The sequence below is a fragment of the Myodes glareolus genome, chromosome 9 (genome assembly GCF_982192425.1).
Source record: "Myodes glareolus chromosome 9, mMyoGla1.1, whole genome shotgun sequence".
NCBI classification, from domain to species: domain Eukaryota; kingdom Metazoa; phylum Chordata; class Mammalia; order Rodentia; family Cricetidae; genus Myodes; species Myodes glareolus.
This window is the reverse complement of record NC_142034.1, coordinates 95905392-95929638: the sequence shown is the minus strand read 5'-3', so window position 1 is coordinate 95929638 and position 24247 is coordinate 95905392. Positions and strand designations below refer to the sequence as shown.

Genomic DNA, 24247 nt, shown 5'->3' with positions numbered 1-24247 from the left:
TATAAAAGAGCTTTCTTAGTGGAGGGCTTACCAGGTTATTCTTTTCTTCTTCTTCTTTTTTTTATTAATTTATAAAAACTTCCACTTCCTCCCCTCCTCCCAATACCCTCCCACTCCCCCCATTCCCTCTCCTCCTCCCTCTCCAGTCCTAAGAGCAATCAGGGTTTCCTGCCTTGTGGGAAGTTCAAGTTCCTCCCCACTCCCTTACCGGGTTATTCTTATTAATAATTCTCTATCTCAAAGGCAAGCATGAAGAATAAGAAGCTGACTTCTATGATCAGCCTATGATCTGCACGTAGTAAATGTTCAATTACTGTTCCCTGTAGAAGCAAGAAGAACCTTTAAGAGGATGGAGGTGACTTTCCTTTGACAAGGTCTTGGCCATTCCCACCACCAGGGGGCGTCCCCGCCCCTTCCGCGGCACCGCCCCCTCACCTGTGCAAACCAGCACCTGGCACCGCCTCCGGAAGAGGACATTGGGGATCGGGGGAACTTCGGAGGGAGCCCGGTGGCGACAGGTGAGAGCCTAGGGGGCGCAGGGGGCGGGACAACCAGACTTTGGGCATGGTTGTGGAAGACCGGTCGTCAGGGCAGGATGAGGGAGCGAGCTCAGGAACGGCCTCTAGGGACTCTGGAAAAAACTCCGGGACGCCAGAACACCAGCAGCAAAGAGAGTGGTGGGCAGGCACTGGGTACCCAAAGCAGGAGTCCCCACTGCGGGGGACCACTGGGTCTGGGTCTGGCACAACTGAACTGTAGGGACTTCTGTAACACCTGGGACTTTCGGGCCCAGCTGTACTTGACACCTGTCGAGAGGAGGGGAACAGGTGTGCACGCGCTCTGGGGTAAATAGGGAGCGGGGACCTTCCCAGAGGTTGACATGAAGAAGCCAGGGTGTCAGGCCTGTCCTCCTGAGCCCCTGAGCCCCTTCCCTGGGCGGTCCTCGTAGAGCACAGGGCTCCCATCCCCAGGGGCGGGCCGGGAAGTAAACAGAAACCCGAAGTGGCGGCGGCAGTGTGCTGGCTGGCACAACCAGTTACCTCGCCCTACGCTGGGTCAGTGCCAAGGCCCAGGGAAATTGGGGGTCTGGGGATGAGGGCTCCTAAATCGGGAGGGGTAGAGGCAGGAAATCCTGGGTCTTGCTAAAATACTTACGAGACTCCACTGGGAATTCAGGAGAGAGGACACGATGGCCATCAAGGCTGACAAAGCTGACCAGGGCTAAAACACCTGGGTTTGAGAAAGTAGAGCCGGGATATGGAAGGCAAAGGGCTAGAGACCAGAAGGGTCAGGAGTTGGATCCCTGTGGCTAAAGCGTCAAGGCACACCTGGGTTCCTAATGGTGAGAGAGCCCCTTGCTCTTAGAATAAGGAGCTGTTTTCTTCGTGTAGCTGAGTCTATGTGAACCTGAATTCTAGGATTAGTGCCCAGGAGGTGAGGGACTGGGAAGAGGAGCAGGAAATGTCAGAGAGTAACTTGTGGCACCAGGGTGCAGGGACAAAAACTTCCTGAAGGCAAAGACCATGTGGCAAAGGCAGAAGGTAGGAGTCTGAAGGCAAGATGGTTGATTTCATGCTGCTTCCTGCCTCAGTTTACCCTGAGGTCATTAACGGAGTTGAGCAGCCATCATGGGTCATTAACCTTTGTTGGTTCAGGGAGGCCCTGGCTGCAAGATTGGGAGGTTTAGGTGTTTGCCGCCAGGCGCCGAGTCCTGGGGCTGCGGCAGGGTGGCAGGATCGACAACAAATTGTCTCCACAGATGCTCAGGTACCATGGACTCCCCTGGTGGGTCAAGCTTCCCTTCTGGGCTGCTCTCAGGGGGTGCGTCTCCTAGCGGTGATGAAGGATTCTTCCCCTTCGTACTGGAACGCCGAGACTCCTTCCTGGGAGGGGGCCCCGGGCCAGAGGAACCAGAGGACCTGGCCCTACAGCTGCAGCAGAAAGAGAAGGACCTGCTGTTGGCCGCTGAACTCGGCAAGATGCTTCTGGAACGCAATGAGGAGCTTCGGAGGCAGCTAGAAACGCTGAACACTCAGCACCTGGAGCGTGAAGAGGTAAGCTGGCCTCTGCGGCGGACGGAGGGTGGGCGGGGCTGGAGTGGACAGGGAGGAGAGGAACAAGGGAGGATAAAAGGGCAGAGCGATGCCTCTCAAACAGATCTAAGCAAGCAGGGAAACCAGAAAAGTGCCAGCCTGTAGTCCCAGCGCTCTAGAGGCTGAGGAAGGCTCTGTCCAAAGAGAAAAAGAACCAGGCGTGGTGACACATGCTTTTAATCCCAGCATTTGGAAGGCAGAGGCAGGCGGATCTCTGGGGCAGCCTGTTGTATTCTGCATAATGAAACCCTGTCTAAAAAAATAAAAAGAAAGGAAAGAAGGAAGGATGGAAGGAAGGAAGGATGGAAGGAAGGAAGGATAGAAGGAAGGAAGGAAGGAAGGAAGGAAGGATGGAAGGAAGGAAGGAAAGGAAAGGGAAGGGAAAAAAGAAAAGAAAGAAAAAGCAAGCAAGCACACACACGCTCACATTCATTTAAAAAAGAAGAGTGGATCTGGACAGCGGTGACGCATGCCTTTAATCCCAGCACTGGGGAGGCAGATCTCTGTGAGTTCAAGACCAGCCTGATCTACAAAGGGAGTTCCAGGACAGCCAGAGCTATTACACACAGAAATCCTGTCTCAAAACTAGAAAGAAAAAAAAAAAGGTAGACTGGGGTTGAGGTAGGTTGGTAGAATTCTTGCCAAATAAACACAAAGCCCTGAGTTTGGTCCCCAGCAACACATAATTTCAGGCATGGTGGGGCTGTAAACTAGCCCTTGGGAAGTGGAAGCAGGAAGTTCAGAAGGGTTCAAGGCCATCCTTGGCTGGTATTCTGTTAGAATCCAACCTGGGCTGCATAAAACCCTAAAAAAGAAACTAGACTGGAGGTATAATTCTGTAGTGAAGGATTTTTTTTTTTTAAACATGTACAAGGCCTTGGGTTTGGTACTCAGCACAGCAATAAATAATAAATAAGTAATCTCAGACTTGATGTAATGGCACACACCTTTAATCCCAGCATCCACGAGACGGGGTCAGGCAGATATCAGTGAAGCCAAGCTGGTCTCTGTAAATCCCAGGCTATACAGGACTATATAGTGAGACCCTGTCTCAATGACATAAATAATTTAAGGACAGGCAAGATCCCCGTCTGACTGTGTGACCCTGGGCAAGCTGTTGGCCCTCTAAATCTAAAGGCTAGCTCATCAACCATCCGCCGTAAACTCAGACTCTGGGAGCCGCTCCCAGCCTTCACCCTGCTAAATGTCCCTCACGTACATTCTTTTCATTCTTGTCCATTCCTGGGCTGTAGGATCGGGTCTCACTCTGTCAGCCACTCTCACCCTGGGGTTCACATCTGTAGTTGTAAGCACCTTCATGTACTCCTGTTGTAGACCTGAATTTCTGCCCCAAGATGACCTTGGTAGACAACTACCCCGCACTCTTTCCACCAGGCTACCGACCAGCATTTGCATATAAATGGTGCTCAGGACTCGGTGCACACCTAGAAGCCAGGTTCCGAATTCCCCAGCCCATCTTTCATTCTCTCTCTAGCTCCAGCAGGTGGTAGCCCCCCACGTCTCTGCCTCAATCTCTACAGCATCCCCACATTGGCCCCAGGTGTCCCAGAATCTGACTTGGATAACAGTGAACAAAAAAAGTGCAATCAGACCGGGTGTGGTGGCACACACCTTTAATCCCAGTGTTCAGATGGCAGGGGCAGAGGGATCTCTGTGAGTTTGAGGCCAGCCTGGCAAAATTACAGGACAGCTAGAGTTGTTACACAGAGAAACTCTGTCTCAAAAAAAATTTTTTAAAAAACCCCGTTACTTTATTTCTGTATTAGCTTTCCCATCGCAGTCAAAATGAAACTGAAATTCCTCCCTGTGGCCTAAAAGTCCTGGAACTGCTGTCCTCTGGTGTCGGTGACAGCTTCTTTCTTCTGACAGGGTCTTTTTCGGTTCCTTAAGTGACTCAGTCCTGCCCCGATTCGCCTGCCTGCCCCACTTTGAAGTCAGGTCTGCTATGCAGCTCAGGGCTGGCCTTGAACTCAACATCCTCCCACCTCAGTCTCCCAAATGCTGAGATTACAGATGTGTGCACAGACGTGTGCCATCGCTCCTGGCTTGCACTTGCTGTTCCACTGCAACCCTCTTACTGATTGGCTTCCCTTGTGTTGCAGGGGTCACTGCAAATATCAGTCCCTTCTTAAGTGACCCCCAAGCTCCTCCTCATTTTCCTGAGTTCCTCCTCAACCCTTTCTCTCTGAAATTGCCTGATCCAGGCATGTGCCCATTTACCTGTGACCCTCTGGCAGTGAACATGAACTTGCTGGTCTCCCTCAATTCTTATTAGCCAGACCCTAGACTAAGAGGAGCACAGGAAATATTGAATAGGGCTGATGTATGACAGTAGGGATTGATGGACAAAGGATTTGAAGGTGTTAAAGGGACTTGCAGATATTAAAAAGGCTTGTTGAGGGGCTGGAGAGATGACTCAGTGGTTAAGAGCACTGACTGCTCTTCCAGAAGTCCTGAGTTCAATTCCTAGCAACCACATGGTGGCTCACAACCATCTATATAATGAGATCTGGTGCCCTCTTCTGTCATGCAAGCACTGCAAATAGAGCATTCATATACATAAAATACACAAATTAATTTTAAAAAGAGCCTTTTAAAAAGACTTGGTAAAACCACATAACAGTAGCAGAGCTAAGCACTGGACAGGAAAATTGGATCCCAAAGCTGCCCAGGGCTTTGTTGCTCTAGCAATATTGAGTAATAGTTTGACTACCTAGGTTGCCTGCACAGCTAGCTTCTGACCTGTTTCCTCGGCTGAGGATGTTGATGCTCCCTCTAGTGGGCGAAATTAAGTAATACAGAGAAGCAGCTAAACACCTGGCTGGAACACCTGCTAATAATTGTAACAACTGTAGTCAGAGTCACCTGGCCCATCCCGTGCCTTCCTGCTTTGAAGGTCCGGAGACAGTGCCACCACCCCCCCTCCCGTGCGCTGGTCCAACAGGTTTGGAGGAGGGCAGATAGAGGGGTGGGGCTCTGGGTGGGACAGCCCAGTATTAATTAGAGGGAGCCCGGCAGAGGGGCTGGGCCAAGCCGGCGTACAGAAGTTCTTGGAGACTGCGAAGTGGGAGGCCATGGGCCGGGGCTTAAATTCTACCAGGCTCAGGCGCCAAAAACGACGCTTACGACTTCGGGTCCAGAAGCCCAGGCGGCAGCAGGAGGTGAGTGGGCATCAGAGTTGTGACTCCCATCCCTGTCTGGCCTGGAACCTTCTTTCCAGCTCTCTCTGGGTGTCATTTACTCTTACTGACTCTCCTTTTTTGCCTTCTTGTCTGTCCTAGACAGACTGGCCTCTTTCGATCTGGGTGATTCTCGCTCCATCCTAGTCTGAGTTTGTGCCAATTCAGGTGGCTTCCTGTCCTTCCCCTCCCCCACAGAGGCTGCAGCAGGAGAATCATGAGCTCCGCCGTGGACTGGCAGCCCGGGGTGCTGAGTGGGAGGCCAGAGCTGTGGAGCTGGAGGGAGACGTGGAAGCCCTGCGGGCCCAGCTTGGGGAACAGCGGTCTGAGCAGCAGGACAGTGGCCGAGAACGGGCAAGGGCCCTCAGTGAACTCAGCGAGCAAAACCTCAGACTCAGCCAGCAGCTGGCCCAGGTATAATGACCCTGACCCCTGGAGAGGTGGGTTGGTCTTGAGCCCAGATCATCGGATGGCTCCATTGTCAGTTCCCCCTCCCCAGGCCTCCAGGACGGAGCAGGAACTGCAGCGGGAACTGGACACCCTTCGCGGACAGTGTCAGACTCAAACCCTGGCAGGGGCAGAGCTGAGAACTCGGCTGGAGAGTCTGCAGGCGGAGGTAGTAGCAGTTGCAGCTCTCTGAGACTGGTCCGACAGCCCCCACACCCCAGCCTCTGCCTCACCTCTGACACCTGTCCCCAGAACCAGATGCTGCAGGATCGCCGGCAGGACCTGGAGACCCAGATCCGAGGCCTTCGTGAAGAAGTAGACAAAGGCCAAGGCAGACTACAGACCACCCACGAGGAGTTGCTGCTGCTTCGTCGAGAGAGGAAAGAGCACAAACTAGAGGTGATCAGAGGGGGGCGGGGGCGGCCAGCTAGGCCCTTGATGATGCCTCAGGACTTTCTGTGACCAATTAAATGCCCAAGTGGGACCCTGAGGGCAAGCGAGAGCCATGAAAGAGTATTGAGCAAGGGAAATGCCCTCTTAAAGTGCATCAGAGCCTGGCGGATGGAAGGCCAGGAAGAGGGCTGGGGTCAGAGTTGAGGAGTGAAAAGAGAGAGCAGTGTGAGTTCAGATGGCTTGGCTTCTCAGCCCCACCCTAATCAGTTCCCCCACTTGTGGTACGGGGTGGTATTATACACCTCAAAGGACTGGTAGGGTGAGACTCAGAAGGAGAGATCAATAAACGCTAGATCAAAGCAATTAGTGAATTAGAATAAAGGCTGTGCAGGGGAGGGGACCTGATGACCTGATGTGGCCAGGCCTGGGGCAGAGGATGATGCCAGGCACTCCCTGCTTTATAGGTAAGGAAATTGGTGCCTGCAGAGGGGAGGTGTATTCCAGGTTGCTCTGTGATTCAGGAGAGGGGGCAGGTCTAGTTCACCGGGGTGCTGACCCTGGCCTTGCTCGGCCCTCGGGCGCCCCCTGCGGGCCCACCGCAGAGTGCAGGTTTTATGCTGACAGTTGGAATGATCTGTATGATCTGCAGCTGGAACGCGCTCGCTTCGAGGCTGGCGAGGCGCTGAGCACGCTGCGGAGGTTGCAGCGGCGGGTCTCAGAGCTGGAGGAGGAGTCGCGACTCCAGGACGCCGAAGTGTCGGGTGCCTCCCTGCAGACCGAGCTTGCCCACAGTCTCGACAGCGACCAAGACCAAGACCAGCATGTCAATGAGTGTGAAGGAGCCCAAGTGAGTTTCAGTTTACCAGCCCCGTATTGGTTAGAATAACCAATGAGGGGTGCAGACTCTGCCCCCTTTTCCCCGGAAGTTTCATGCAGTACTGATCAATTCCTTTGGCCTATAGAGTATCTTGTCCCCGGAGATACAAGAGGCATCCAGTCCCCAGCCTTCAGTCCAGGAAGAGAGCTTGGAACCTCCCAAGAAGAGAGCATCCCTGAGCCCAGTGGAGATTCTGGAGCAGAAGGAGGCAGAAGTGGCCAGGCTGCAGGATGAGGTTGGAGAGGGCATGATACTGGATGCAAAGGCCCAAGGTGTCCCGTTCTTTCTCATCTCCACTGTCCAGCCCACTCCTCAGTGAACCTGTAGTTGCTTCCTGAGCTGGCCCGAACTTCCAGGAAGCCTTCTGGGCTCCACTCCCTAAGCGTCTCCCTTCATTCCTCCTGTTGAAAGCTTACCCTTCCCCTGTACCAGTCCAAGGCAGACTTAGTTGCCTGCAGTGTTTATGGAGCAGGGACAGGTCGGGACGGCACCGCTGTCCTACAAGGCTCATGTGCCAGTCTACCTTCTTTCCTGGCCTGCAGATCGTCCTGCTCCGCACAGAGCTACAGACTCTCCGGGATGAGCTGCAGCGACAGAAGGAGCTGAGGGCGCAGGACAATCCCGAGGAAGCCCTGAGCTGTGCGCTCGCTGACCGGGACGAAGCAGTGAACAAGTGAGCCTGGCATTCTCACCCACTGCCTCAGCCGGGCTTGTTCTCTCGTCTTTTCTGGGCCCGATTTCCACCGCCCTGACAAGAGTAGAACTTCCATTTTACTCAGAAGCTTCAGTGTTCCTTAATTTTGGTGTTAGTGCCCCCCCCCGCGACTTTCACCAGGTCTAAGAGTACCCAGTGCCCTCGGACCTCATTCTCTACCCCTTCCACTCCTAGGGCCCTGAAGCTGTCCCTGGAGCTCAATCGTGTCTCGCTAGAGCGGGACTCTTTGTCCCGGGAACTGCTGCGAGCCATTCGCCAGAAGGTGGCGCTGACGCAGGAGCTTGAGGCTTGGCAGGTGAGAGGGCGGGGCCCGAGTAGGACTGGTGGACCAGCATCCTGACCCCACCTCTACTCTAACCTATACCCACCCTGCTCCGCCTCCTGCAGGACGACATGCAGGTGGTGATTGGACAGCAGGTGCGCTCCCAGCGCCAGAAGGAGCTCAGTGAGGCTGCCGCAGCTCGAAGACGCACGAAGACTGGCTTCTCTTTGCGTCTGGGATCAGGGCAGAATGGAGGCTTTCTAAGCAACCTCTTCCGAAGGACCTGAGGGCTGGGCGGCAGGGCTACCTTTTCTCGCCCTCGGGCTCACTTTCCTCTTAGCAGCCAATGGAACCACTGGGCCTGAATAACTTCCAAGTAAGGCCATTGTCTTCCTTTCCCCAAGAGGTGGACAGGCACTTCGGGAGAAGGGGCCAGTTTGGGGGCAGGAGGCCCAGGTGGGTGGCAGGGCAGAGCTGTTTATTTTTTGAAATCTATATAGGTCTATCTTTTCTAAGCTTCAGCTCCTGCCCTATCTGTGTGACAGGGTTAGGGATGGGCATTGATGTGTAAAGATAAGTCAGAGTAATATATATCACTACATTTACTTGGTCTCCATTCTTGGGTAGAAAATGCAAACAAGAAAAACCTAAAACTTTATTTTGACAGAAAAAAAAAAAAAAAAAGCTGAGTGCCGTTGCTCACGGGCCTAAATCTCAGCACTTCCGCAATGGATAGGACTGCTCAAGGCCTGAAACCAAACTGAGCCACAAAGTGAGTTCCAGGCCAGCCTGGGCTAACATGTAAGGCAACCCCCATCCCAAATCACAGTAAACTCCAGCTCCTGAGACGGAGGATCCTGATGTCAGAAGGACATGGAGAAGGCACGGTAGCCCAGGTTGGTGAAGACATCCACTCGACAGCTGTTGCCTGAAGCAGTCAGTACCTAAAAGCCAGGAAGACATGGCTGACTCACCCATCCCATAGGCCCCTTGAGATCCCACATTCGTTCCAAGACCCACCTTGCACTCTGGGGCTGCTGGCTGCTGGTTGAGGCTTAGGCTAAGCAGCCCTGGGGAAGAAGCAGGCACCTGGGCCTTAAGCTCCCCACTCAGCTGCCAGTGGTTGACACAAGAGCCCTGGCCAGCAGACAGGATCTGTGGAGGACAGATAGGAATTCAGGGATCAGGTCTAAGCAGGGGCACTGGACAAGGTGACAGAATCAAGACTGAGGGTCTCACCAGGTCCTGGTAGAAGGTGACATGCTTCTGTGGTGCCCGAATGGGAAAGACAGTGGTGGGCGTGGAAGACCTGAGGTGCCAGAGGGTGAGGGCTGGGCCGCCTCCACAGACCTAGGCAGAAAGGTAGCAGGCCCCAGTCATTGTGAGTCATGGACTTTAGTGGTCACTCGATCCCACACTGCCCAGCTCACCATCCAGTCTGAGTCAGTGGCCAAACATCCAATCCAGCGCCCATTGTGGGGCCTTGAGCACTCCTGGGAAGGATAGAGGAGGTGAGGACACTGGAGGATGGAGAATTAAGGAGACAAGGGCATAGGTCTCTCCTCACCTCATGCTTATAGACTTCAATGGTCTGAACCTCTTTGGCTATACGGAGATCTGTGTGGAAATAAAACCACCAGGACTCTTGATGAGCCACAAAGCCCCACCCCCACTTACCTTTTTTTATATTTTTATCTATCTATTTATTTATTTATTGAAGACAGAGTCTCTACATAGTCCTGGCTGACCTGGAACTCACTCTGTACACCAGGCTGGCCTCTAACTCAGAGGTGTTCCTGCCTCTGCCTCCCAAGTGCTGGGGTTAAAGGTGTGCGCCACCAGACCCAGCTTACTTTCTTACTAATTGGACATTTCCTTACCCCAAAGCCGCACAGCTCCATCCTCACCACCAGACAGCACCTCAGGGCTGCGGTCCCTCAGTGCCAGGCAGTGGATGTAGTCTGTGTGGCCCCGAAGGGCCCGCTGCAGGGAAAAGGGAAGGCTCAGAGGGAGATCCAGGAAGCATCGACCTTTGGCCCAGACCTGCCCTGGCTGCAGACCCTCACTCACTGTGAAGGTCCCAGTTTCCAGGTCCATAGTGTGCAGCTGGCAATCTCCTCCGGCTAGAATCAGTGAATTCTCCTGTGGGGAAGCAGGAGAGAGCGGAAGGTCAGTGTCCATCAGCGCAGAGAAAGTGTAAAGAAGCAATGTTTGGCCTAGAATGGTCACAAAGAACTCAGACCTTGGGGACAAGCAGCAAGGCATTGATTTCAGGTACTTCCAGGCTGGTCCTAGGTGGAGGAGGAGAAGCGTCAGAATCACAGAGGTAGTGTCTGTGACCTCACATGCCCTCCGCCAACATGGTCCCCGCTCACCTGTATGGCGGCTGACGACGCCACAGTTCCTTACAGCCCTTCAGAGAAGCATAGGAGGAAACACTGAATGAGCCCAAAACCTCCCCAGGTGGGGAAGCCCAGCCTGTCCCCAAGCTCCAAACTCCTTACCTTCTTGAGAATTTCTGCCCAAAGCCAGCCCTTCACTTCCCCATCCCCAGCACTGAGTAGATGCCGATCCGTGGAGACCATGCTATAGATAGGCCCATCGTGGGCTAAAGAGACAGAAAATGTTAATGAGCCCTCTGTGTCCCCATCTCTATCCTGAGATCTCCTGAACCACACCCAACATCTATACCCACCATGGAAGGTCACCATGGGTTTTTTGCTTTCTTCTTTGGCCTCTGAACTCAAGGCAGCAGACAAACTGAAAGAAAGGTGGGGAGGAGCCAAGAGTCAAGCAGGGAGCATTAATCCCAGAAGGCACCAAGTGCGCAAGGCTCATGTGCGGTGGGTATCAGGGGAGAGGGTACCTGAAGATGGCAATTTGCCCATAATTGTTGCCAGCTGCCAGGAACTTCCCACAGGGTGAGACACTCTGGGAGTAGATGGTCATGTGCAGTCGCTGCAGGGCCTGAAAGACCTCAGCCTGTGGGAAGAGGGCAGATGAGGAGTCTGGGATGCTGGGGCCTCATCCTACAGACTCCAACCCTTCTCAGTCACAACCACATGTAGCAGGTAGCTTCCCATACAAGTGCAGGTTCAGGACAGTGCGAAAGGGAGAACTGAGGCACAATGCCCAGGACTTAGAGCAAGCACCAAGCCGCTCCTGTCAGCTGACCAGACAGACAGCCCTCACAGGAAAGTCTGTCATAACTAGGTAAACTAGGGAATATAAGAGCTTTGTACCAAATGGGGTAGTGCACAACGGTGATCCCAGCATTTGCCAGGTGCAGGTAAGAGGATCAGTGGTAATTCAAGATTATCCTCAGCTATATAGTGAATTCAAGGGTAACCTGGGCTACATGAGATAGTCTCCCATACACACACACACACACACACACCTGAGGGTGTAATTGAATTGTGAGAGCACTTGATTAGCATGCACCAAGCCTCAGGCTCACTCCCCAGCACTGCAAACTGCATAAAGCAAGCACACACCTGTGGCCTGTGCTCCCAGCACTCAGGAGGTGCAGGTAGGAGGACTTCCTCCACTCCACGACAAACTCCAGGCCAGCCTGAAATATGTCGGCCCTGTCTCAAAAAACTAAGTGAATAAAAATAATAAATCTTTAAAAAACGGGGGGAGGGTGTGATGTGTCTGGGAAATGGCTTAGCAGGTAAATGTGCACTACTCCTGCAGAGGACCCCAGCACCCACATGGCAGGTCACAGCCATCTGGAACTCTAGTTCCAGATCTGATGTCATTCCTCCCCCAGAAAGGTTCTCTTATTGACCAACTGGCCTCAAACTCACAGAGATCCACCTGCCTCTGCCTCCCAAGTGCTGGGATTAAAAGTGTGCGCCACCACTGCCCTTTTTTTAAAATTATTTATTTTTATTTTATGTACGTTGGTATTTTGCCTGCATGTATGTCTGTGTAAGGGTATTCAATCCTCTGGAACTGGAGTTACAGACAGTTGTGAGCTGTCACGTGGGTGCTGGGCCACATGGGTGCTGGGACTTGAACCTGGGTCCTCTGGAAGAGTAGCCAGTGCTCTTAACCGCTGAGCCATCTCTCGAACCCCCAGAAAGGTTCTCATAGGAAGCCCTCTTGCTGTGGAAGCAACCCTGTCTCACATCAACAGAATCCTAAGTTATTTAAATGCCATGTTCTACAGATCTTTGAAGTGACTGAAGGTTACCTATCTATGCAGAATACAACCTCTCTGTATCTAAAGAGCCTAATTAGTCTGACTAACAAATATGAATGACTATTGACCTATAATACTTAATACCTATATAACTTAAAGATTAAGACTTCATATCAGAATATTAAACAATCTTTAAACAACTGTGCAGTAAAACAGGACAATGACATAAAAATGTAAACAATGTATAAATATCTTGATCAGAGGTAGAAATATATAATGCAATATGATAAATATATCCTAAATTGTATAAATACAAAATGTCTTAGAGGTAGAAACATGCATGCCTACAATATGACAAAATAACTTTGTATAGGTGTACAAATATTGTAAACAGAAATAATAAATATAATTTGAACTTGTATCAATATACAAGAAATTATACTAGGGTAAATTGTCCATAATAATAGCTCACAAGTATTTACTCTATTACTCACTATTATTATTATTATTAATAAGTTCACACTAAATTACCTATTATCCCATTCACCCTCTTTTACCCCCAACTCACTATTTAGATCAAGCTGGCCTACTGGATTACAGGCATCTGTAAACCCACTCCTATATGGGTGCTGGGAACTGAACTTGGTACCTCTGGAAGAACAGCAAGTGCTTTTAACCACTGGGCCATCTCTTCGGCCCCCTGTGATGCCTCTTCTGGCCTCTGAGGATACCATAAACATGCATAGCATACATACAACATGTAGGCAAAACACTTATAGGCATAAAACAATGAACAAATCTTACAAGAATATAAATGGGCCTAGTGTGGTGGTGCACGCCTTTAATCCCAGCACTTGAGAGGAAGAGGCAGGCAGATCTCTGAGGTCCAAGCCAGCCCAATGTACTTCATAAACCTTTGTTTTACAAAAAAAAGATAAAGTGGTTCTTGAGGCTGAAGGTAACTACTCAATTGGTAGACCATGCTCTCTCTCTTTTTGTTTTTGTTTTGGGGGTGCCAAGGGGGGGTGGGGAACAGGGCTTCTCTGTGTAGCCCCTGATTGTCATGAAACTCAATCTGTAGAAACTCAAGAAATCCATCTGCCTCTCTCTGCCTCCCAAGTGCTGGGATTAAAGGAATGCGCTGCCACACCCAGTTTGTGCTCTTTTTAAAGATTTATTTTTATTGTTTTTTAATTATGTGTACACGTGTGCAAAGGGAGTGTGTGCAAGAGAGTACAGGTGTCCACAGAGGCCAGAGGACTCAAATCCCCTGGAGCTGGATTTATAAACAATTACAAGCTTTGGAACTTGAGTGCTGGGAACCAAACTTGGGTCCTCTCCTCATCCATTCTTACCCAAAGTCCCGCGTTTCAGCACCAGCACTGTATATATTGGGCATTATGGCACACCCAATAGTCCATAACACTCGGGAGATGAAGGTGGGAGGAAAAGTTCAAGATCATTCTCCATTATTTAGCAAAGTTCAAAGTAAGCTGGAGATACATAAGACTATCCCACAAACAATAAGCAGTTCTTGGGCTAGAGTGTAACTAAACAATAGAGCACGTCCTTACCATGCCCAAGGCCCTGTTTTTTTTTTTTTTATTTGAAGGCTCATGTACAATTATGATTAACTTTTTATTTCTAATACAAGGTCTCACTATGTAGCCCTGGATAACCGGGAACTCGCTATGCAGCAGGTTAATTTCTAACTCAGAGATATGTCTGCCTCTACCTCCCCAGTGCTGGGATTAAACGTGTGTGGCACCACATCCAATGGTGCTAAATTTTTTTAAAGTGGGCTTTATTAGCCCTCATAGTAAAATGTACTGACATCTAATTCCTATGACTGTCCCTACTAGATCTCAAAGATCAGGGATCACTGTTTTGGGGGTCAGAGTCCGAGTTTCACAAACTACTTACCTACACTGGGCATCCTGGAGTATTCCTTGGCCACCCGGTGAGGGCAAGACTACAAACCCCAGAAGGCACTGTGCGCACACTCGACTCACCTGACCCAGAGGCACCGGGGACGGTGCGGCGTGCTCCATCTTCGGAACTACAACTCCCAGAGGGCTCTACGCGCGACACAACCTCTCGACGCTCGACAGAACCTTTCGAATCCCTACGTGCCTGAGAGTGGCTCTTCTCGTTGCGCCCCAGGACCTGGCACTGCCTGCAGTTCAACAACTAAGGCGGCAGGCCCGTATGGTCTCGAACCACCGAAACCTAGGAGAGCTCCGCGAAGCACCCTTATGCTAAATAGCGTCCGGGACTGTCCAGCTACGCCGAATCCCCTCCCCCACCTCGCTGGCCCGTCCCGCCTTCTAACCTCGCGTTGCTCGTCTTCCGCGCCTGCGTCGAACGTCGCCGGTGCGCACGCCGGTGGCCCCGCCCCTCGCGTTGTACCACGCCCTCACAGGCTCCGCCTCTGCCGCCTGGATCCCACCCCTCTATCTGCAGGACCCTGAAACGTAATGATCCTACAACAGCCCCTGGAGCGAGGCCCCCCAAGTCGGGACCCACGGGCCACCACTGGGGTGGCTCGCGGCCTGGACGCCAGGTGCGTAAGCAGTCCCTGGGTGGGCCGGACTAACGGAGGGCAAGATATTTGACTGGGGACCCAGGGCCGGTCAGGGTGATCCTGGGAAGTGAGGCGAGGTGGTGCAGGAAACCGTGGTGCTCGAGCTTGTGTTGGAGCTGGGAAGCCACGGTCAGAATTTCCGAGGTAGCCTGGTGGATGACGGCCTGGGAAAGGAAGGTGGCTTAGGCCACACAGACAAGACTGATTCTGGAATCCTGGCTTACTTTGCAGGCTCAGGAGGGCAGATCTTCGGGAAGGGGCCAAGAGAGTGGGCTACACCTGGCTCGATTTCCCAGCTCCCCTCTCCTTGGAGCTGTGCCCATGAGCACGGAGACCCCTGGAGAAGGAGCATTAAGTTTGGGGGCAGATGGGTCCCCTGAGATGTCACCTTTGGTCCTCCTCATCAGTTTGCCTCCACCCTCAACATCCCTGCTTCTGTTCCTCTCTGGTCTTTCCCCCAGGGAGCCCTTGCACAAGCAGTTTCTTTCCGAGGAGAACATGGCCACCCACTTCTCTCGACTCAGCCTACATAATGACCACCCCTACTGCAGTCCCCCTGTGACTTTCCCCCAGGTCCTGCCACCACTCAGGTAGGCACCTCCCCTTGCAGGGCCTTCTAGAGGATCCCATTCAGTCGTCAGGGCCCCTCCTCATACCCTGCCTCATCCTGCTATTTTTAGCTTCTAGCCAACTTCTGTGCTGTTTTCCATCTTTGGCTCCAGGGGACCTGGACCTGGTAGGAGGTGGCTCTGCCAGGCCAGCCTCTGCCCCATAGTTTCACTGTCTTTTTTTTTTCTTCTTTCAGGAGCTCTTGCCCAGAGCTGCTTCTGTGGCGCTATCCTGGGAGCCTGATTCCTGAGGCCCTCAGGCTCCTGAGGCTGGGAGATACCCCCAGTCCCTTCTACCCTGCATCCCCCGCTGGGGACATCATGGAACTCTAAGTGCTGATGGCCAGTGTCCCTCCCCACCTTGTTCCCCGACAACAAAGACCAGCAACCCCCCCACTTCCCCCCCAGGGAAGAGGTCCTTCCCCTGTAACAGGATAGATGATACTGAACTCAGCGAAACCCTGAATGGGAGGGGCGGCAGCTTGGGAAGGGGAAAGTATCACCCTATTAGTGAATAAAGATTTCTGAGCAGTTGAAGGTTTCTCAACAACCTTTGAGGAGGGTGGAGTGCTGGATGCTGGGGTTTCCTCCTCAAAATCTTCCCTGGAAAACGGTGAGGGCAAGCCAGGTCCTGGCAGGCCGGGCTCCAGGCATTGAGAATGTGTGAGTCAGAGCCTCACCCCCCCCCCCCGCCCCCGCAGTGGCCGACTGACTCCCTCCCTTCCTCCAGTTCTGGGGACTCAAGCTAGGGATCAGGCCATACTCCAAGCCATTTAAAGTTAAAGATTCTTTTATTAATAAATTCTCCCTCCCCTCCAAACTTTATCCCCAAAATAAATATCCCCCCCCCTTTTAGGGGATGGGTTGTGTGTGTGTGTTTGTGTTAGGGCCAGCCCTCCCAGAGGGCCAGCCTCCTTAGTGTTAAGAACAGGTCCTTAAATCTGACCCACTTCCAGGGCTGAAACTCAGTGTTAGTTGAATTTTAGCCCATCCGAGTGGGTGGGACCTAGTGTGTCTGTCCCTCAAGTCAGTCGGGCCTCCAGGACTTGGGGAGAGCAGAAGACCCCCTTGTGCAAATGCTGCAGTTCCTTAGTATGTGTCGCTTTGTGACCCAGCTTAGGGCTCTCTGCCCTGGAACCAGAGACAGGGCAATCTAGACACCTTGGAAGACTCCCCTGAGCCCTAAGCCCAGTCTTTGGAGGTGAATCACCACCTCACCCCACCCCCTTGTGGTTGGAAGAGTCTGGCTCGGGTTGTGTCTGGAAGGCCAGGCTGGCTCCAGAATGAATGAATGGACGATGAGTGGGACCCAGCGCGAGCGCTCCTCACTGGATCAGTGCCACACCTGGGCAGCCCTCTCCACCAGTCTCCTCTATGGGGGCTGGAAGATAAGAAGTGGGGTTGTCATGATTAGGGGATATTTAGGGAAGTGATGGGGGAGGTGGGAGGAGTGAGGGTGGGGAGGTCACTTACTAGTAAACTTTTCTCTCCGTCGGCACCGTCTCCAGACCAGGAAACCAGAAAGCAGCGCCAAAACCAAGGCCAGACTAAGAGCGCCTCCCAGAATGGGCCAGAGCAGCCCGAAGGGAGCGGGAGGTGCCGCTGCGCCTAGTGGCCAGGATTCAAATCAGATCTCGCCCTTGGGAAGCCAGTCCTCCCTCAAGGAAGTCTCAAGCTTTGCCCCACACAGTGTTCCCCAACCTGATAGAAGCCCCTTCCCCGTCAGTCGTCCCTGACTTCCTAGATCCCTTTCGACGCCCCAGCAACCCTCTACCCACTTCTAGGATCCGCTTGCCACCGGCCCCGCCCCCACTCACATCCCAAGCAGAAGTCGCTGTGCGGTCGCGACGGACATGAAGCGCAGTCCATACACTTGTCGAGATCCGCGCTCCAGGAGCTGCCGCTAGAGCATGGGGTGGTGCCTGGGGAGGGGGCTGCAAGTCAGAAGCTGGCGGCTGGGCGCGGCTATTCTGGGGGCTGAGGTCAGGGTCAGTCGGCTCAAATAACGTGACTCACCATCGCCCCCCCACACCCCCGCATTCCTCACAGGTGACCGCACCGCCTGACCGAGACACGGCAGTGCGGGAGGGGGTCCGGTAGCGCGCGACTGGGGGGGGGGGGTGATATCCTCCCCCCACCGCCAGTGTGACTCACTCCTGGGCACCGGGCCCGACCCCAGTCCCTCCTCCCGCATAACTGGGCATTGAAGTCACCGGATGGAAGGGGCACCCCCACATGGTATAGAGGGCAAAGACCCCAGTACCCCTTAGTGATTCTTAGCTATCGGGACTGGTCAGATTCCATTACAGACCAGGGTGAGGGCATGCCCACTTCACAGAACAAACGTCCTTCCCTCGAAGTTTACTTTCTTTCTCTACTCTGGCTCGAACTTTTAAGACAGAAGACCCCGCACCTGATTGGACAGGTAGCGAAACTGAGACTCGGATTGTGGATAAAGATTGGAGTGGATTGAGATCTTCCCCACTTGAAACACACTGCCTCAAGAGCATGGATCCCAGAACCCCATGTCTACCCGGTTCCACTCAGATCTCCAGGAACCCAAATTTCATTCCTGACCATCCCAGAGTCCGAGGTTCACCGTCCTCTGAGCCAAGCATACCTGGTGCTTGTTCCCCGGCCGCGGCGCGTATCAGAATCAACCCGAGTCCCAACACGAGGATCTGCGGCAGAGGCCGCGGCCAACCCGGAGCCATGATTGCCGGTCCCGTTGCAACAGCAGTCTGTTCCCACTATCCGCGGGCCAAGACTCAGGGCTGGGGCCCCGCCCCGCCCCCGCCTTCCGGGGCGGAGCCCTTGCCTTTGCCCGCCCCAATATCAACTCCGTGCCGAAAGCAAGCAGTCCGCTAACGAGCCATTCATTCAACATAGTCCCTTCGAGTGTCTAGGACGTCGCGAAGACGTTTACCCTGCTCCACCCTCTGCGAGCCTTAGTCCCAAGAGTGTGGAGCGGGGAAAATCAGCTATAAGACAATTACAAAAAAATTTAAGTAAAAAGAAAGTATCTATTATTTTTCAATTCTGGGGTGGAACCACCAGGCAAGCACTGAGCTCTGCGCACACAGCCTTTATGTTCGCTTACTTTGTTTTTTTGTTTGTTTGTTTGTTTGTTTGTTTGAGACAGGGTCTCATACTGTATCCCAGGCTAGCCTCAAACTCGAAACAATTCTGTCTCCGCCTCCCAAATGCTAAGATTGCAGGCAGTCGCCACCATATCCAGACTTCTTTGGTTTGTTTGGTTTTGTTAGGCAGGATCTTGCTTTGTAGCCCAGGCTGGTCTCTATCTCCGAATTCTCCTGTGTCAGTAAACAGCATTACGTTTGTAGTATGTGCGAGTTTATGCACTCTACATTATTTTTTTAAAAAAGATTTATTTTATTTTTGTGTACGTGTGTGTGCCACATGTGTATGAATGTCCCTGGCGTCCAGAAAGGGCAACGGATCTCCTAGAAATGGAATTATAGGTGCTTATAAGCTGGGTGCAAAAAAAAAAACCGGTCACCTGGAAGAGCAGAAAGGCTCATAACTGGTGAATCATCTTTCCAGACCCACATGCTGCTTTCTTAAGGGCCTCGAGGGTATAACAAAAACGAGATGGCTCAGCGGTTAAGGATGCCTGTTGCCAAGCCTGTCAATCTGGAGTTCGATCCCCGGGGCCGGCAGAGTAGAAGACGAGAACCATTGCTAGCCCTCTTCTGATCACAGGTACGCAGTGTGACAGCCACACACATCCCCGCCCCCCGATGTGCCCTTTAATTTGTACCTTAGGACTTACATTCAGACTTGTCTCCATTTGCAAAGTGAGAGACGGACTATGAAAAGTTGAGTTTATTCTCGAGTCACAACTCGAGTCGCTGAACTCAGCGGTAGCAGGTGTTGACTTTGGAGTCGCCAGTAACTAAGGCACCCGGCCAAGAAACGCACACTGGCTGCGGTCGTGGGGGGTGGAGGGGGGCTGTGTGTCTGGCCCTCCCAGAGGGAGGTGGTCCAGTGACGTAATTGCGACTTTAAGACCCCTTGCCTCCGCCCTCGTCCCTACTTTCGACTTGGGAATCTTTGCGGTCTCTCGCAGGTGAGTCTGGGGTAAGCGTGGAGATAAGCAAGCAGGGGATGTGGCAGGGTGCGTGCGGGCGTGTGCAGAGAGCTGGAGCTTCGATCCTAGCGGCAGCCACTTGGGTCCTCAAGTCCCTAGGTAGAAAGTGGTGCATTGAGCCCCGCGAGGCGATCGAGTCCCCGCGGCCCCGGAAAAGTTAAACGCCCCTCCCCCTCCCTGGGACAAAGGCACCGAAACCCGGGACGCCCCTCCTCCACCTGCTTGGCTTCTCTGGGGCGGGACTCCCCTCCCCCTCACCTGCAGGCCCGGACCCAGCTTCGGGCGCCGCCATTAAGCCCCTCCTGGTCGTACACTCCTAGACTTGATAGAGATAACCAACCAGCCCCGGAGCCTTACAGACGCCCTCGGACAAAGCTGAGGGAGTACTCGGTAAGTAGAGAGGGACGGAGATGAGAAGGGGCGAATGTCTCTCCAGATCTTGACTCGGGTCTTCAGCGTGAGACTGCAAGGGAGAGGAGTCGAAAAGGGACCTAAGGTGCAAGGTGCACACTTAGAACCCAGGGTAATGGGGATCCACAGCCGAGCGGAACTGATTCCCTCAGTGCCAACAATGTGAAGTGGGACGTGAAGGACACAGGTGCAGCCTGTCACAGAAAACACGGGGGTCTTGAATTTTAGCTCCTTAGGAAGCTGTGTCCAGAGAGGAAGGTAGCACGGCCTTTGGGCGCGCACCTTGACCCTTAGAGGTGGAGACTGGACTGAGAATCTGCTGGTAGCCTAGAAAAGTCTGCTTTTGGGTGAAAGGGTTTATTTTTCCTCCTCTCTCTTGCCCTCCAGGGCATGCTGAGCCTGGCCTGGAAGGGCCTCCAGCCACTCCCAGGGATTGGGAAGAGAAACCTGGAGTGTGTGGGGAGGGCTAGGCCTGGGATTTCAAGGAATTAGATCCACCTGAAATGGAGCCTGGCACGGAGCTGGGGGTTTCCATTTGAGCTTGGGTGGAAGGAGGGCGCTTGAGATCTCACCTGAGGGCGGAAGTGATAAGGTTGGACCTGGAACTTGTAGTTAGAGCCCGTCGGTTCCAAAATTACACCCCTGACATCTCACCTGATCTCTTTGTGACACTCTGCTCACCTGATAAACTGTACCTGAGGATGCATCTCAGTTTGTAGAGGGCTTGCCTGACATGCACGAAGCCCTGAGTTCAGTCACCAGCACTGCGTTATCTGGGTGAGGCGTTACAGGTAAACACCTGTTACCCCAGCACTCAGGGGGTTGAAAGCAGGAGGGTCAGAAGTTCAAGATCATCCTCAGCTAGCCTGTGCTACGTAAGACCCTGTCTCAAATAAAATAAAGTCCTGAGAAAGCAGCTGTCACTGGACTGGCCCATGCTTTTATCTTTGTCCTATTTCCTGTCACCTGCACAAAAAACAACAGGATTTTGTACTTTGCCTATCAAAGACTAGGGAAAAATTAAATTCTTGTTTTACTTTTGATTGGCCCAGGAAGTATATCTAACCCACACTGCAGGACAGAGTAGCCAACTGCCAAGGTACTTGGTGCTGGTATCACAGCTGGCAAGATACAGAACATCTGGGCCTGCCACACTTTTAACACTCCTATTTCCATCTTCCCACGCTACACAGCCCCTCAACCTCATCATGGCCTCTGCCGGTCTGCAAATCTTGGGGATCGTCCTGACCCTGCTTGGCTGGGTCAACGCCCTGGTGTCTTGTGCTCTACCCATGTGGAAGGTGACAGCCTTCATCGGCAACAGCATCGTTGTGGCCCAGATGGTGTGGGAAGGGCTGTGGATGTCCTGTGTGGTCCAGAGCACTGGTCAGATGCAGTGCAAGGTGTACGACTCACTGCTGGCGCTACCCCAGGACCTACAAGCCGCTAGAGCCCTCTGTGTCATCACCCTCCTCGTCGTCCTGGTTGGCCTGCTGGTCTACCTTGCGGGAGCCAAATGTACTACTTGTGTGGAAGACAAAAATTCCAAGTCTCGACTGGTGCTCATCTCTGGGATCACCTTTGTCATCTCCGGTGTCCTGACCCTTATTCCTGTCTCCTGGACTGCCCACTCCATCATCCAGGACTTCTATAACCCTTTGGTAGCTGATGCTCAAAAGCGGGAGCTGGGGGCCTCCCTCTATCTGGGCTGGGCAGCCTCGGGCCTTTTGCTGCTGGGCGGAGGGCTGTTGTGCTGTGCCTGCTCCTCTGGGGGGCCCCAGGGACCTGGCCATTACATGGCCCGTTATTCTACATCTGCCCCACATTCGGCCATTCGGGGACCCTCTGAATACCCCACCAAGAATTACGTCTGATGCTTGCTGGGGAGTGAGGCTCTACTGGCCAGGGAACCTTAGGACCCTGAGCTGAGCCATCGAGAAACAATGCCTAGGAGTTTTGGGTTGTTTTTCTTGTTTTTCTTTTGCAGTAGCGGATATTGAACCTGGGGCCCCACATGTTTTGGGGGGTAAGCACTCTACCAATGAGCTGTATGATACCCTGCCCCTAGGGTTGGCTCCATCTGTTTTTGAGACCAGCTCTCATTACAGAGCTCTAACCAGGCTCCAGTTTTCCTGCCTCAACCCGAGTCCAGACTCTGCCTACCTCTGCTGTTGGCATTTCGGTCATGCATCAGGAGGGGTGACACTTTTAGTCTGTGTCTTTATTCACTCTGGGCATCTTCTGTGGAACCTGTTTTGAGACCACTTGTGAATCTGGCCTTTGTGAACCCCAAGACGGCCTGTTCCAAGGGTTCCCATTCCTGGAAGGGCAAGTGATAAGTTACCAAAGAATTTTCTACTCCAAGTCTTCCAACCTTTGGCCCCTACATCCCCTTACCAAAGTTAACATGCATTCTCCCCCAGATCAGGTCCCAGCTGTGCGGTAGACCCTCCACCCCCGTTTCTCTAACCTTGCACATTTCCCTGCCCACACATTTTACTAAATAAAACATGGTTTTTATAATGTGCCTTTGATGTCACTTGGTATTTGGTACAAGCGTAACTAGAGGGAGGTGGCAGTTCCACAATCAATTCCAAGCTTTTCTGGCCCAGACCCCATATTCTAAGCCAGTAAGCTTGCTGACTGGAACCTGGAGCACCCCGCACCCCCATGCCTTTCCACAGATCAGAGGAAGCGTAGTTACAATGTGCTTTTATTCCCAGCTCAGGTTGGGGAGTGGGTAGGGCACCAAGCAGCTTGGACTCAGGCCTTGGTTGGGCTGTTAGGTCACAGTGTGCATCTTATTTTGAAGGCAAGGAGGCTGAGGTCCAGATTCTTGGGGTAAGGCCGAGCTCAGCAGAGAAGAGACTAAGTCAGTTCAGGAGAGGAAAGCACAGCAATACCCTAGGAGTCAGGGAAGGGCCAGGGTACCCAGTAGCTTTGGCGCATTCACAAGGTTGCAACCACTGCAAAGGGCTGGCTCAAGACGGACCAGCTGAGATTCTCCTAGAGCCAAGTCTTAGCCAAAGAAGTGAGCGGCACATGAGGTTGATGAGAGATGCAAGGGCACAGCCCAGTGCCTGGGCATAAGTCTGCCCGTTCCAGCTTCTGGGGGAAGCCTCACACATAGTCTCTCTTATCCAGTCCTGAGGCACCCGAACGGGAGGGGATGGAGTAGCCCAGCCTGGGTCCACGGGGCCGCTCAAAATGGGACGGGGGACAAGTACAGCAGAGGAGCCCTCCACCCAGCATGAGCAGCGCAGCCGCTGCCCAGCCCAGGTAGAGGGAGGCCCCCAACTCTCTCTTGAGGGCTTCGGCCACCAGTGGGTTATAGAAATCCTGGATGATGGCATGAGCTGTCCAGCAGACAGGGATGAGCACCAGGATCCCCGAGAGGAGAAGGAGGACCCCTGCAGTGAGCACAATTCGGGCCTTGGCACCTTCGTCCTCCACGCATGTGGTGCACTGGGCACCTGTGATAGCCACCAGCAGGCCGAGCAAAGCCAGCAGGAGGGCAACGACACAGAGGGCTCTGGCAGCCTGCAGGTCCTGGGGTAGCGCCAGCAGGGAGTCGTACACTTTGCACTGCATCTGGCCAGTGCTCTGGACCACACAGGACATCCATAGCCCCTCCCACACCACCTGGGCCACAACGATGCTGTTGCCGATGAAGGCAGTCACCTTCCACAGTGGTAGGGCACAGGACACCAGGGTCCCTAACCAGCCTAGCACTGCCAGGGTCATGCCAAGGAGTTCAAGACCAGTGGAAGCCATCTGCTCCTCAAGTCTTCTCAGCTCTCAGCCTGAATAACGCACTCGACAGGGTTGGGGGCGCGGAGATCGAGTTCGGGGTGGGTCTCACTGCTCAGGAGGTGAATCTGTTGCTCTCAGGCCAGGACAGACCTCACATCGGCGGGCCTCGCACATCGGATACTCACTGAATACAAAGACGTCCTTAGGTCTTGTTCTGCAGGATCGCTTGTGGCCCCTCAGAGACCCTCCAAACCTGCCATGGACTTAGAACAGCTGCGGTCCTCTCTGCTGGCTGCTCCTGTCCTTTCTCGGTTGAAGTTCTCTCGGCTGGTACACTGCTTGTCTCAAAACAGAACTGTGAGGTGTCACCTGGGGCGTCTGAGGGCGCTGGTTGCAGGCGGGGTTTTAAGGCCTAGGTAGGGGAGGAGCCGTGCAAGGGACCTAGAAGCTACCATTGGGTAACAGAACCAGAGCAATGGTGAAAAGGGGGTGGAATGGGGGCCCTCAGGTTTAGGGTAGGGTGCCAAGACCAAGTGGAAACCTGGGAACAAAGGAATTCCGGGAAGACAGGACACACAGGAAAGGAACGAGAGGAGCCAATTTATTGGCTTGGAACAGAGAAATGGACCGATGAGTTCTCAGCCTG

At 53.1% G+C, this 24247-nt stretch overlaps 6 protein-coding genes across 10 annotated transcripts; 3 read left to right on the top strand and 3 right to left on the bottom strand.

The window, feature by feature from the left end:
* The first annotated feature begins 410 nt into the window (after positions 1-410).
* Bicdl2 (BICD family like cargo adaptor 2) lies at positions 411-8592 on the top strand. Of its 2 annotated transcripts, none has more exons than XM_048436340.3 (10): positions 411-518; positions 1760-2054; positions 5492-5707; positions 5793-5909; positions 5993-6139; positions 6783-6980; positions 7096-7245; positions 7553-7683; positions 7900-8020; positions 8113-8592. In XM_048436340.3, exons 2-10 carry the CDS (start codon positions 1773-1775, stop codon positions 8272-8274), a joined length of 1524 nt encoding a protein of 507 aa, XP_048292297.2. In that variant the 5' UTR covers positions 411-518; positions 1760-1772; the 3' UTR covers positions 8275-8592. The 2 variants fall into 2 exon arrangements, with proteins under 2 accessions (XP_048292297.2, XP_085550806.2); XM_085694680.2 differs by having other exon boundaries at positions 428-518; positions 1656-2054.
* An 11-nt stretch (positions 8593-8603) lies between these two features.
* Positions 8604-14446, bottom strand: Thoc6 (THO complex subunit 6). Of its 2 annotated transcripts, XM_048436343.3 has the most exons (14): positions 14147-14446; positions 11482-11587; positions 10854-10969; positions 10683-10747; positions 10492-10595; positions 10363-10400; positions 10230-10278; positions 10058-10129; positions 9868-9970; positions 9555-9604; positions 9418-9480; positions 9227-9337; positions 9008-9142; positions 8604-8931 (listed from the first exon to the last, which is right to left on the bottom strand). In XM_048436343.3, exons 3-14 carry the CDS (start codon positions 10934-10936, stop codon positions 8851-8853), a joined length of 954 nt encoding a protein of 317 aa, XP_048292300.1. In that variant the 5' UTR covers positions 10937-10969; positions 11482-11587; positions 14147-14446; the 3' UTR covers positions 8604-8850. The 2 variants fall into 2 exon arrangements, with proteins under 2 accessions (XP_048292300.1, XP_048292299.1); XM_048436342.3 differs by lacking the exon at positions 11482-11587 and having other exon boundaries at positions 14147-14445.
* Positions 14447-14457: 11 nt separating this feature from the next.
* On the top strand, positions 14458-15863 carry Hcfc1r1 (host cell factor C1 regulator 1). Of its 2 annotated transcripts, XM_087910785.1 has the most exons (3): positions 14458-14697; positions 15180-15308; positions 15524-15863. In XM_087910785.1, exons 1-3 carry the CDS (start codon positions 14612-14614, stop codon positions 15657-15659), a joined length of 351 nt encoding a protein of 116 aa, XP_087766911.1. In that variant the 5' UTR covers positions 14458-14611; the 3' UTR covers positions 15660-15863. The 2 variants fall into 2 exon arrangements, with proteins under 2 accessions (XP_087766911.1, XP_087766912.1); XM_087910786.1 differs by lacking the exon at positions 15180-15308.
* Positions 15864-16098: 235 nt separating this feature from the next.
* On the bottom strand, positions 16099-18104 carry Tnfrsf12a (TNF receptor superfamily member 12A). Its single transcript, XM_048436344.3, has 4 exons — positions 17947-18104; positions 17144-17248; positions 16800-16934; positions 16099-16707 (listed from the first exon to the last, which is right to left on the bottom strand). The coding sequence occupies exons 1-4, from the start codon at positions 18038-18040 to the stop codon at positions 16652-16654; spliced, it is 390 nt and encodes a 129-aa protein (XP_048292301.2). The 5' UTR covers positions 18041-18104; the 3' UTR covers positions 16099-16651.
* Positions 18105-18855: 751 nt separating this feature from the next.
* On the top strand, positions 18856-22375 carry Cldn6 (claudin 6). 2 transcript variants are annotated; one of them, XM_048436338.3, is made up of 2 exons: positions 18856-19416; positions 21042-22375. In XM_048436338.3, the coding sequence occupies exon 2, from the start codon at positions 21057-21059 to the stop codon at positions 21720-21722; it is 666 nt and encodes a 221-aa protein (XP_048292295.3). In that variant the 5' UTR covers positions 18856-19416; positions 21042-21056; the 3' UTR covers positions 21723-22375. The 2 variants fall into 2 exon arrangements, with proteins under 2 accessions (XP_048292295.3, XP_048292296.3); XM_048436339.3 differs by lacking the exon at positions 18856-19416 and adding an exon at positions 19551-19827.
* Positions 22376-22545: 170 nt separating this feature from the next.
* Cldn9 (claudin 9) lies at positions 22546-23966 on the bottom strand. The gene has a single exon (XM_048435891.3). The coding sequence runs from the start codon at positions 23620-23622 to the stop codon at positions 22969-22971; it is 654 nt and encodes a 217-aa protein (XP_048291848.3). The 5' UTR covers positions 23623-23966; the 3' UTR covers positions 22546-22968.
* Positions 23967-24247: the final 281 nt, after the last annotated feature.